This window comes from Exophiala mesophila, assembly GCF_000836275.1.
Source record: "Exophiala mesophila strain CBS 40295 unplaced genomic scaffold supercont1.2, whole genome shotgun sequence".
Classification (NCBI taxonomy): Eukaryota; Fungi; Ascomycota; class Eurotiomycetes; order Chaetothyriales; family Herpotrichiellaceae; genus Exophiala; species Exophiala mesophila.
In genome coordinates this window covers 5081840-5094058 of record NW_015622505.1, presented here as the reverse complement: position 1 = coordinate 5094058, position 12219 = coordinate 5081840, and the positions used below count along the sequence as shown (strand labels likewise).

At 49.7% G+C, this 12219-nt stretch overlaps 3 protein-coding genes across 4 annotated transcripts; all 3 read right to left on the bottom strand.

The window, feature by feature from the left end:
• Positions 1-386: 386 nt before the first annotated feature.
• PV10_03549 lies at positions 387-3549 on the bottom strand (the record flags this gene model as incomplete). 2 transcript variants are annotated; one of them, XM_016368017.1, is made up of 6 exons in its annotated part: positions 2969-3549; positions 2497-2885; positions 2167-2442; positions 1644-2108; positions 1107-1566; positions 688-1038 (listed from the first exon to the last, which is right to left on the bottom strand). In XM_016368017.1, exons 1-6 carry the CDS (start codon positions 3095-3097, stop codon positions 688-690), a joined length of 2070 nt encoding a protein of 689 aa, XP_016227535.1. In that variant the 5' UTR covers positions 3098-3549. The 2 variants fall into 2 exon arrangements, with proteins under 2 accessions (XP_016227536.1, XP_016227535.1); XM_016368018.1 differs by having other exon boundaries at positions 387-1038; positions 2497-3549.
• A 637-nt stretch (positions 3550-4186) lies between these two features.
• PV10_03548 (uncharacterized protein) lies at positions 4187-6465 on the bottom strand. The gene has a single exon (XM_016368016.1). The coding sequence runs from the start codon at positions 6356-6358 to the stop codon at positions 4241-4243; it is 2118 nt and encodes a 705-aa protein (XP_016227534.1). The 5' UTR covers positions 6359-6465; the 3' UTR covers positions 4187-4240.
• Positions 6466-10129: 3664 nt separating this feature from the next.
• Positions 10130-11617, bottom strand: PV10_03547 (uncharacterized protein; the record flags this gene model as incomplete). The annotated part of the gene is made up of 1 exon (XM_016368015.1): positions 10130-11617. One exon carries the CDS (start codon positions 11615-11617, stop codon positions 10130-10132), a length of 1488 nt encoding a protein of 495 aa, XP_016227533.1.
• Between the last annotated feature and the right edge of the window lie 602 nt (positions 11618-12219).

Here is a 12219-nt window from a genome sequence, read left to right as displayed (position 1 = left end):
TTCCTAACTATAACCAGTCATCACTGACGGCATCTGCGATGCCAGCGTACTCATGTTTTTCGAAAAGCAACGCCCGTCACCCAGCCAGGAATGGACAGCCAGGCAGAGGCGCAAAGTCGACGGAGGTCTCAAACAACTGGCCGATTGGATCGGAGAAAAACATTTCCTCATCGATGATCAATTCTCAATCGCCGACATCGCCGCCGGGTCCGTCTTGGGCTATCTCCGAGTCAGATTCCCAGACCATCCTTGGCAGCATGACCATCCCAACATGAAAGCCTATAGTGATAGACTGGAAGCCAGACCGTCTTTCGAGCAGACCGTGCCTACGCCTCAGACCATCAATGACAAAATTGTCTAAAACGCGGTCCCGACGCGGAATTGCTCTGGTTTTGTCATGGAATGAGCATATCGGTGCTTTAGCTTTAGCTTGGTCAAGAAGGAAACCCAATTTAACACTCTTGAAATATTCTGCTTGATGCACATTGACATGTGGTATGTAGACAGGATAAACTGAGGATTCCACTTTGTGCACGAGCAACCAAAATCATAGGTTCCATTCCCTTCCTTTTCGTGTGCCTAAATCGAGAACCCAATTCCCTCCCATCCAGGCCCAATTTTCCTATAACGCTTTTCATGTGACACATCATCTTCCAGCCACAAAGGGTGTAGAGTACCACCGATCCTTTAAGTAGACAAATTCCTCGGCAACCTGGGCTCATCATCTTCGTACGGCTCACCGACAGCCTCCCTGGCAAGGTCATTGATCCATCTCATGTTCGGCTTCAATTTACTGCCACCAGCAAGTGATGAAGCAAGATACAGCCAGCTGACCGCATTTCCCACCGTGTGTACCTCGTCACTGACGTGGGTCTTGGCGTACTCGCTCATTTCATCGTAGAGGTCACCATTGGTCACCAGGTCGTACAGGTGTTTAGCAACCGCTTCATGATCTCCTCTTTTGACCAAGTAGCCTGATTTTCCGTCCTCCACCTGGAGAGGGATGCCGCCGGCGAGAGTGGCAATGATGGGTTTGCCCTAGAACCACAGTCAGTACGCAATTACATGCTTGATGTTGCTGTAGTTGACGCTAAAGCGAGTCTCACCTTGTGCAATGCTTCCGACACCTTGACTTCAAATCCTTCTCTCGTGGACAACTGCAACGCAACCGTACACTGCGACAGAATGGCGTTGAGGATCTGGTCACTAGGCCCAAGGCGGACGACAATGATGTCGTCCACGAGATCGGCGTGATCCCTGTGAATCAAATCCATCGTTTGATCATAGACCAAGCTTCCGTCTGGGTCGTCGATTGAACTATGGCCACAGATGATGAGCTGATGCACATTGCGCTCCAGCTCGTCGCTCATCAATTCTCGGAAACGAGCGTAGCTCTTGATCACGTCTGGGATTCCCTTGGATGGATCAAAGCGAGCAATCTGTGCAAAGTAGCCTCTGCTCGGGTAGGCTAGCTGAGGAATGCCCTGGGATCGACATGTCTGCCTCAGCACGTGCATGTAGTATTGAAGATCCCACTCATCCATGTCCTTGTTGAGTCCATCGAGCCTAGAAAAGAACAAAAGTTCGACAAGTAAGCCATCTAGCCATGCTAAAGACCGTGGTTCGCTTCTGTGGAAACTTACCAGTCTGTTGTTGCAGGGAGCCATCCCACCGTTTCGGGCACTACGTCGCTCGGCACGAAGCTCTTGACAGGATGACTGATGAAAACATCGGCCTGTTTGATACTCGACCACATGTTGCCCCAAACATGCTGCGCTGCACTGCCCTCTTCGAGCACCAGATCGTCTCGGACTTCAATGTGGCTTCGGAAAATGATAGGTCGCTCTGGAGCCAGCTGCTTAGCGATTGGAATCAGCTCCGGCATCTGCGGGTCGTCGATGATGATGACGTCGGCACCTCCTTCCGATGGGGGCCTTAGCGGACCATTTTCTCCAAGCCAGTATCTCTCGGCGTTGTCGATGATCCACGATTTGATCTTTCCAAGTTGCTCGTCAGTGGCATGTATCTCGGGTGGTACCACTCCTTGGAGGATGTTGTGATTGGTCTTGGTGATCCGGAAGATATCTGGCCGAGGCTTGGGAACAAACCTGCGGATAATCAGTGAACGTCTTCCGAAAGTCTTGTATAGAACGGTGTCAAGCTCACCACTCTATGTCCACGTTCTGCACCTTGAGGAATCGCAGCAGCGCATGCCTCATCAACGCAACGCCACCTCCTTGGGGCGTGGCGCTGAAGTACACGATCCTAAGCTTGCGATCCACTACCTCCTTGATGTACTTCTGAACCGCTCTCCATGTCGGCTCTCTAACAGACCGTCTGTAATCATCCACCGTGGTCAGCTGAATCATCAGACCATAGTCGGGCTCGACCTCATTTCGATATGTGATGGCCAGCCGGGGTTGCTTGGTTGGCGCAAACAAACTATTGGCAGCGTCAGGAATCGACCATGGTGTATCAAAGAAGACTGATACTCACGCTAAACATTTTCGAGCAGCCGAATCTGCGATCTCATCGACTTGAAAGCTATGGTGATGTTGCTGGTTGTCCAGAAGAGGGACATTGGATTCCACCACAATGGGAATGATATCCAGCTCAGCCCAAAGCCTTGAGCAAAGATTGGGACTCTTTTTATGCAATTCGGTGGTTATACCGGCCCCGAGTATCTTGCACACGTGCTCCTTCCGGTAGTTCGCGATCGCAGGGACAATGTGATCGACGATCCAGTCCCCCTCGGGGCCTGGCTCTTCTTCTATCGTGATGCGATGGATTGCAAAATCCACGCTATATGTGCCATCATGCACTGCGAAACCAATGTTGACCGTCTTGTCGTTCTCTTCTTGGATTGCTATTCCGGCCCATAATTCCTGTCAAGTCCGTGAGTGAATTGAGGTGCTAGGATTGACGCGCTGGGAAGACCCAAGCATGGAATTTGCCTGAAAACACTTACACTAAGACTGGTTGCAACCTCCACATTCTCAGTCTTGATGCTGATGGACCTTCTGCGATGATATTCAGGTGGTTGAGCCACAAAGTCACGATGGACCTCGGTGCTATGTCTGGCTTTGGCGTCACCCATAGTTACTTACATACACACACACATAAACAGTATGAAGATTCTCTTGCGTTCGACCAGCAGGCCCAGCGAATTTATGAGTTTTGTTTCCACAGAAGAAAGTACCAGTACTTCCTGCCCAAGCCAGGTGAAAGTAAAAGACGCAGGTTACAGGTGGCAAAGGTCGACAGCTAGCCTTCGAGAGCGCTGGAAGGGCAGTGCGTGGGATAGCCCAAGGTCTGAGGAGGGAACGTAACGTGAGTCGACGAGCTTTTAAACAATACGAGGCCCCTCGGCCATGAGCCAACCTTCGTCGCGGCTGAGATCATCATCCGGCAATTCATGTTACGAGAAACTCAACGTGGTCAGCAATCTGTGGCATCTTGTGACGTATGCTGAAGTAAGGAACGTGCGTCTCGGACGGCCCACGGATCCCGCCCTGGAAGCGAATCCAACTGTGCAAGATCTTATATGATGCCTGGCCGCGCGTGGGACTTGTCTCTCACCGTTGGGCAGATCGTGGCTGTTCAAGGGTCTTTGGGTCTTTGGCAGGGGCGATCACCTGATGTGTGCAGCATCGGTCTTGGTCAATCACTTAAGATAACCGGTGATGCCGCATCAAAGCGGTCAAGCGCCAGGGGCCCGAGGGGGCTCGTCCACCACCATGTCACCTCACAGTAGTTTCACCGAATCCTGAACGTGGGTGGTTCTGCTGCCTGTCAGTATGAAATTCTTGACATCAGGTGAAATGAGGCGTGGGCGGACGTGGGTAATTGATTGACTGGTTCACTCTTTTCAACAGTTAACCGCACTCTGCCTCAACAAGTCACACACACTACAACTTGAAATCTCGCCATTTAAAGGACGTTGAACTTCGTCCACGAATACGAAAGAGCCTTTAGAACCACTCAAGATAGAACATCCAAGCGATGGGCGAGTGACTCGATCTGGACTCCTGATTGCTGCAACAGGCGTGGATGGCTACGTCTAAGTATGGACATATGACATGTCAGGTCCACAGCATGACACAAAGAGTGATGAGAACGAGGTGCATCGAGTGGACAGACAAGCATGGCACATGAGCGAACGCCGTGGCTCGTGTACCAACACCTGAGTATTACTGAATTTTAACCATCACAACTGTCGTATGCAGGGCATCAGCGAAGCTCAATCGAAAGCAATATCACTGTCTTCTTCGACCTCCTTTCCTCTCCGTTGCGCCTGCTCCTTGCGACCCTGGTCTACCACCCTCTTTCGCTCATCTCTAAGCTTTCTTTGTGTGACGACGAAAGCCCCCAAAGGCGTCTCCTCCCATTGAACATCTTTGAGAAACCCTTCCACTGCAACACGGTCCTTTGGGGAGAAATTGACTTTATTTCGACGGCCTTCGATCCATTTGGCGTTGGCTTCAGCCTTTTGAACGAGTAGATGAAGCGATTGATTCAGCTTAGCATTCTTGTTGCCTCCTGATTTGGACGCCGCCTTGATCCATCGCTTAAGCATGACAATGAGAGGGAGTTGTAACTCAGGAAATGCAATGCTTTTGGTCCATAAAACAAGAAACTCCGAAAACATTTCCACTACCTGCTCACCGACCCCATCTTGATAGACCTTGGTCTTGAGATAGGCAGCAGGCGCTCGAATGTTTGTTGCAAAATCCAGGGCTTTTTGTGTAGAAGCCTTGGCCGGCTTCTTCATTTCGGCCGAGTTTAGTACTTCCAAAAGGGCGGCTGAAAGAGGGATGTACGTCTCCGTGGCCTGAGATATTCGTAGAAGGGATCTCATCAACAGAAAGCGTAAGGGGAAATAGGTGGAGGTGGGAATCAACCTCATAACACCTAATGTGACCTGAACGACTGGGTAGATGAGTGGTCGGAGTTGTGATGGCTTGCCATTTTGGGCTTCAATCAATGAATTGCAGTGTGTTGACAGGACGCGAGACCAGAAGTCAAGGGAGTGGACGAACTGCCAGTTGTAGACGGTCTTGTAAGAGTCCTTGGTGGGCTTGGTAATATTGCCTCGCAAGTGAATAGCAAGTTGCCGGATGAATGTAAAGCCAGTTGTGTAACTGACTTTCTGATCGATGCCCCAAATCTCGGCAGCTGAGTTCTTCATTAGATTTACACCCGCAAGTGTATGGATGGTCGTGTTTCGGCTGCCTTTGATCACACCTTCATAGGTAGATTTCAGAACGGTTTCACGCAGTCCCGCATCACCAATCACCATGACCCTGCGGATTATCAGGAAAGCCGTAATCCTGGTTGCTTCATCGGAAGAATTGTCTGACCAGATGGCAGATACTGATTTAATGACAGCCTTGAGAAACTTGCGGAATTGAAGCAGATAGGGCAACAGAGGTTCAAGCGCCTGAAGAGAAAGTCTCAAGGTGTTTGTGTCTGACAGGTGGCCGAGAAGGTAGTAGAGGGACGATGCATGTGATTTAATGAGAGGGGAGAGGGTTTTGAATTTGGGGGAGTCGGCGGGAATTCGGAGTTTGCCTCCAGCCAATTCTTTGACGGGAAGATGGTGAGCAAGGACAATGGGGACTTGCTTGAGAGATGTGACGAGAACTTCGTGGTAAGCCTCTGGAGTGGGAATCGCGTATCGAAAGACGTTTTCGGACTCATCATCTGCATGTGCGGCGGCTCTGAATGCAAGAGTCAGCTGACGCAAAGCTCTGATTGAGAAAGACTCTTCCAATGAAGACTTCCACTTCTGAACCATGACTAATGTAACATCGATGGGCGTGTCCGAGTCCTCAACTTTCTGCTTCTTAGATCGTGGCTCTGAATCGCTGAGATCATCGACCGCGGCTAGATCGTCATCCTCGTCAAAGTCAAGGAGCTCAGCATCATTGTCTTGAAGGTACTTGTAGAACTCAGGGTCTTTTTCCGCCAGCGAGGCTAATTGTCCTTTGTGATCATCTGGGTCTTGTCCTCCCTCAGAAATCTCTGAGTCGGAGTCAGCGCCTTTTAGAACTTCTTCAGAATCTCTCTTTCGTTTCGAGGAATGAGCCTTGGCGGAAGAAGATGTCTCTGGTCGAGGAATCTCGAGCGAATCTCGAAAGAAATCGTCATCGTTCATGTCGACCTTGTTGTCGTTGGTAACCTCTTCGTCTGATTCTGAGGCATCCTGTGTGGATCCTGACCGCTTCGCCGATCGTTCTTTTCTCTTTGCATTTTGTTGATGTCGCTGCTTGATCTTTGCGTATTCCTTTCTCCGGTCGAGGGTACTCTTGAGGCGATTCTTTTCGAACTTCTTCGTGGCCTTGGCCTGTTTTCCCATCGTGAAAACTGTGAGTCAGGGATAGCAATGAACCATGCGGGTGTCTCGTTTGCAGAGAAGGCCGAGTGAAAGGATTGTCTGAGTGATCAAGAACAAGGCGTGAGATGTTGTTGGGCCTGGAAATGCAGAAAGTCGCAGTTTCCCAAAAAATATTTTGCCAAGAACCGGGAACATTTCCGCTTCGGGGCCGTGAGATATACCACCTTGTGCTCCGCCATACTAGAGATACTAGGGTGGATAATTATCCACCGCTTCGCCTTTTGCTCCTCGATACCCAAAACGCTGCGTGATGGTTCATGCCAGCCTGTACTGCAGATCAATCGAGAAGGAAAAAGATCGCGTAGTTCATGCACATCCTTCTGGGGTCGTTTTGATTGGATTAACATGGTATATATGGTAGTCCACTTTCTACACGCCATGTCTCTCTGCTTCCACCGTTTCCACCGTTCAAGCCTCGATGCTGACATTATAAGTCTAATCACACGCGGGACCGAGAGGAGAACAAGGTACATGAATCTGTAAAAGCTACCTTAGAGTAGGACTAGTTTCATCGGCCCGATCTTAGGCCGATCGAAACTAGCGCACGTCGAACCGATTCGATCCATCCACTGTCCGTCCTTTCCTACACTGCCTTCTTTGCAATATTGTGTCTGGCCACGAAGCTTCGGCTTCTCTTTCCAAAGATATACCTATGTTAATTAGCAGCAGGTTTTTTGATTCAAGGAAGGCGACATACATAGGAATGGTCGTCAGTGTGCATGCAACCGTGATGCCTCCAATTGTAAAGAAGCAATCGCGAACGCCTTGAACGGCGATCCACTCGTTGATGTAGAAGGTCATGCCAAACGCAAAGAAATTCTTGATGAACTAGAGCATCTGCAGTTAGGCACCTCTCGAGCCAGCTTTTGCGAACACATTTTGACTTACATTCATGGTGGCAAATGCTTCACCCGCTTGTTCACGATGACAGTCAACAACATATGTGACCACACCTGTAGTGCCAAGCTGTACTCCAAGATTGATCAGACCCATGCATACAACCACTATAGACGAGTTAGATTCACAACGCCATTCGTTGACAAGGACGGGAAAAACCACTCACCAGGTACCGGCCATGGATCCTGGGCATATGCTGCCTGTCCCCAGCCAAAGAAACCAGTAGCTGTAAACAAGAGATATGTGACCATGATGGGCAGACGAAATTCTGGCTCGAAGATGCCCTTATTTCGTCGTGCCATGAATTTCACGATTCCATCGATTGCGGGCCCGGCGATTAGGGTCCCAAGTACTGATGCAACAAAGGACGAAACATTCGTTGCACCAACCGAGCTGACCGAAAAGTTGTACGGTGGTGCTGAAAAGATCTGGGAAATGGTGATGGAGATGCCTACCAGCCACGAAATGCAAGTGGTAAAGAGCAGCGTTGCCCATACCACAGAGGGAGAACCCAAAAGGAAGAATGGGCGGAGCATCGTAGACACCAGTGAGATATGATGGACGTATCCAGACCACGGCTTCATATCTTGCCAGAATGTCTTCTTAGTTTCACCCACAGTATCACTTGAAGTCTCGGCGACTGTTGTACCCTTTTCACCAGAGCTCTCGAAATGGTCAAACTCTTGTTGCTTCTCGGTTTCGACGTTTGCTCTTCCAGTATCGATATTGATGGCTCCACTGCGGTGATAAGCAGTTTCGGGCATAAAGAAAAATGTCAGAATAAGTTGAAGAACAAAGGCTCCGCCCATGGCGTGCATCGTCACTTTCCAGTTGCTAGCTTGAATGATAGCTCCAGCTAGCCACGAATTAGATATCAACTCAGAAATTCGGTCGCAGATCCACTCACCGATCGGTGTGGCCAAGTTTATTCCTCCTAGGACCCCAAGATTGAAAATGGCTGTGCGAAAACCACGTTCATGAACGAACCAGATGTCACCGATCGAAGCAGGGACTAATGCCTCCATTGGAGCCATGCAAAGTCCTTGTACCACCCGCGCAGCGACAAAGGATCCGAATGACTTGGCCTCGGCTGCCCAGAAACAGGTAGCCGCAAGACCGACCGAGGTGATGAGGTAGATGGGACGTTTGCCATATTTCACTGCCAGCGCATTGAAAATAAGGGATCCTATGGCGATAGCAGAAATGACACCGCCCTGTGCCCCCGCAACGAATTGTGTCAGTGACACGTCCCATTCTTCCGCAAGCTCGACGAATGCGGCTCCGAGCAGCGGGCCCACGGCTAAAGGTTTCCTGTCAGTCTCCTCTGGGGAAAAAAACAAGCAAAAGTTGGAATGGAGTCGGGTGTGACATACCTCCAACGCAGCCACAGCCATAGGCAAATGTAAGGGTAAAAAGCTCCTTCCTGGTGCGCGACCAGTTGTACGGGTCATTTGGAGAATCACTAGGTTGAGGTACTAAAACGATTTCGCCGCTGGGATCATGTTTGAGCAAACCCGGCTCGATGCCAGAGATGTTTTGATCTTCGCGACCGAGTTCATTCAGAGGGGCAGTGCCGGGCACATGCTCCAACTTGTGGTCTTCAAGCACTCCGAGAGGCATGAGGAAAGAAAGGTCAAGAACAGTTGTAACACAAATGCTGGTGAGTAAAGGAATCAGATCAAGACAGATATGACCTTACCACGATTGAACAGTCAAGGTGTTGGTGGTGGACAATCGCTGCCTTTATGGGACGGACGAGCGGTTCTCCGCATTGTGCTGCTTTCCACCGCCTCGAGGCCATCTACTAAACTTTTAGAAAGCCCCGGATTTATCCCACAAAATCAAGCCTCCAGGTGGATAGATACTCCGGAAGCTGGTCTTGTGGGGCTCTCTGAGCTCTTTCTGGGGTTCTTCAGATACGCGGTGATAAAATAAATTCTTGGTCTGCACTGGGAGGTAGGAGGACAGACATATAAATGAGCAATCTGATGAAGCACTGGCTCAACACATGGTGAGTAATCTAGCAAGTATATGAAAGTGATAATTAGCCCGCCAGACGGGAGCGTCAGGTAGTGGTGAGCTTGGGTAACAACACTTGCTCACTCCAATGTTGGCTAAGAGAGTGCTGAACGTCTTCGGTAGTTTGCTCTTCCACAACAACGGCAACAAGATCGTTGTCTAAGGATTGTTGGCACTCGGAGCAAATGCCGACAAAGAGGTTGTGGAGGTTTTCCCGAATATCGGAAAACTCAACCCTCATACCCCCTTCTCTCCGCTTTACACCTCCAACAACTTCGTCTACTACGGAGTACGCACCCAGGTACAAAGGCTTAGGGAGTCATCCTCTTTTCGATGGGGCCCGGGAAAGCAAATTTACGGGGTGCAACTGGGTATTTTCCTGGTAAGGCTACCCCAACGGACTAGACCACTCTCTTGACCTGACCAGCAGAAAACTATCTCTACTGGAAGTTTAAGTATACTGCACTGCCCGAAGCCTTGAGACCAACCATTTGAGTAAATCCGAAGCTAAGCTTGCACTGGCGTTGTTTCGACTGAAGTCTACGGAGCTGTAGCTGGGGCCCCTCGGGCTCCTCGCTCTTCTAGTGCCGATGAAGCGATGCTGGGGCTTCCATTATGACGGTGTGGGGCTGAAATCTCCGACGAGGTGTTCTCGACCACCCAATACCACACCGGGATGGTGATTACGAAAGCTGAAGACTTCATTGTCATGGAAATAATGTCTATGTATCATTCATTGCCATTACAGCGGGGGAGTTTACAGTTCTCATTGTAATGGGAGTCCACAGATCCCACACGGCATTATAGTAAAGCACTTCAGCCTTGGTAAGGGTGGTCTACCTCAACCATCCAGCGCTCTACTCCATCTACTCCCATCCCTTTCCGAAACCAGTACTCTCCCTTTGCCTGTTTCATTTCTTGTCTGGATTCCTTCAGCGACTTGTTGCGGAACTCTTCTAAAAGACGACTTCCACATAACAGCAGCCAAGTATTGACCAATGTAGTTGGCTCTCGTGGCATCTTGGGGTTGCTTCGATACCAGAAGACAAGAGCCAACATTCCAACACCCATGAAAAATAATATGGCGACACTTGCGACGGTGCTCCAAAAAGAAATCTTGGCCATTTGTCCATAATTATAAGGGACCCCAGCAATCATTATCAGCAAAAAGTAGCCAGAGACTGCCAGAGCTGCCATAAACGCCTGGAACCAATTTCCCTGCCACACAGCATGGAAAAACGAAACAAAGGGAGTACCGTGTAGACGCATGGTTAGTAAATGTTTCCCCGATCCCTTCGACTTTTGGAGGCGCCGATACGGCGTCAGGACCCTGGCCTTCAGCTCCATGTACTCCCAAAACGGAATGAGCAACGTAGAGACAAGATAGGTCATCAGCATTCGTGGCCCAAATCTCGTTCCATTCATGAACTTCCAAGAATTAGTTTTATTCCCACTAAGTGGTCCAAGTACGTTGACCTCGTAACTGTCATTGCCGGTAATGGCAAACGCGAGGAGAACACCGAATAGCGCCCAATTGCAAAGTGCCGTTGAAGAATTTTTGATCGCGTCCACGTGACGACGTACATTCAGCAGCCAAAAGGGTGGTTGTGTTCTTCGAGATATGTTGCGATGTTGTTGCTGATCGAATTCTTTCGCAGTTGTTCGGACGTACATGGAAATCCCTACGGCTGGTTGACCGCGCTCAGTCTCGATTTGTTTTAAAGAGAGGTATTTGCCTTTCAAGAATTTGGCAACCGTCTCATCATCTGCGTTTGGATCTATCTGCCGTAACGTGTTGATCATGTTTGGGTCCGAGTTTCCAAGCATTGATGCCATAGCATCAAGACTACACGGGTAGGTGGAAATGTGGCTTCGACGTGTCCAATTTTGCCAGATCAACAGGATGATGGAGATCCCTACAAGAAGGAGAGTGACCTGGAGTCCGCGAAGAACGGCCGAGTTGATAGTCCATATAGGGTCACATAGCCTGGTTGCTCCGCCGGTGTTGCAAGTTGCTCCAGCTTGAACCGTCATGGCCTCGGAAGCGACGGATGCCTGAAGGTCCAACACAAGGCCAATCATGGTTGTCAGCAATATCGACCAACGTCTGTTTCGTGGGTCCAGATCGCTGAAATCAGTCTCTCCAGAAAGGTATTGTCTTGTAATGGACAAGTCGGCTGCTCGATAGTTCCCGGATTCACCCAATTGATAATAGGGCTCCATCATCTGGGCAGAAGACAGTACAACACTCCACACACTTTTAAAGAGCACAGACATGGTAACCGATCCAAAGGTTGCTGCCATCATGGTTGCAGTGCTGCTAACATTGACTGGAAGAGCGAGGGTGAATTGGTCGCTCGGACCCCGTGGAAGAGGCACCGCTTGGCCTCCTGTTGCAGAATCTGAGGTGTGGCTTTCGCCTGTGTCCCCTACAGGATTGTCCGAATTCACGATGGATGGAGGGGACTCAGAAAGTTCCAGAGCGTCACTATCGCCTGACCCGTCTGAGATTATATCCAGACTTGCAGCCTCAAAGGTTGCATCGCTGATGGGTAAGGTGTTGACATTAGCATCATTCGTGTTGTCTGCGTTGTTGTCTGCGTTGTTGTCTGCATTGTTGTCGGCGTTGTTGTCTGCGTTATTATTACCGTTGTTATTACCGTCGTCATTGTTATCTGTGTTGTTGTCGGCGTTATTATTACCGCCGTCGTTGTTGTCTGTGTTGTTGTCGGCGTTGTTATTACCGTCGTCGTTGTTGTCTGCGTTGTTGTCGGCGTTGTTATTACCGTTGTCGTTGTTGTCTGCGTTGTTGTTGGCGTTGTTATTACCGTCGTCGTTGTTGCCGGCGTCGTTGTTGTCAGCGTTGCTGTTGTCAGCGTTGCTGTTGTCAGCGTTGCTGTTGTCAG

Bases quoted from the DNA above. Each gene is read 5' to 3' on its own strand.
- PV10_03548 (XM_016368016.1), bottom strand. From the start codon at position 6,358: ATGGGAAAACAGGCCAAGGCCACGAAGAAGTTCGAAAAGAATCGCCTC.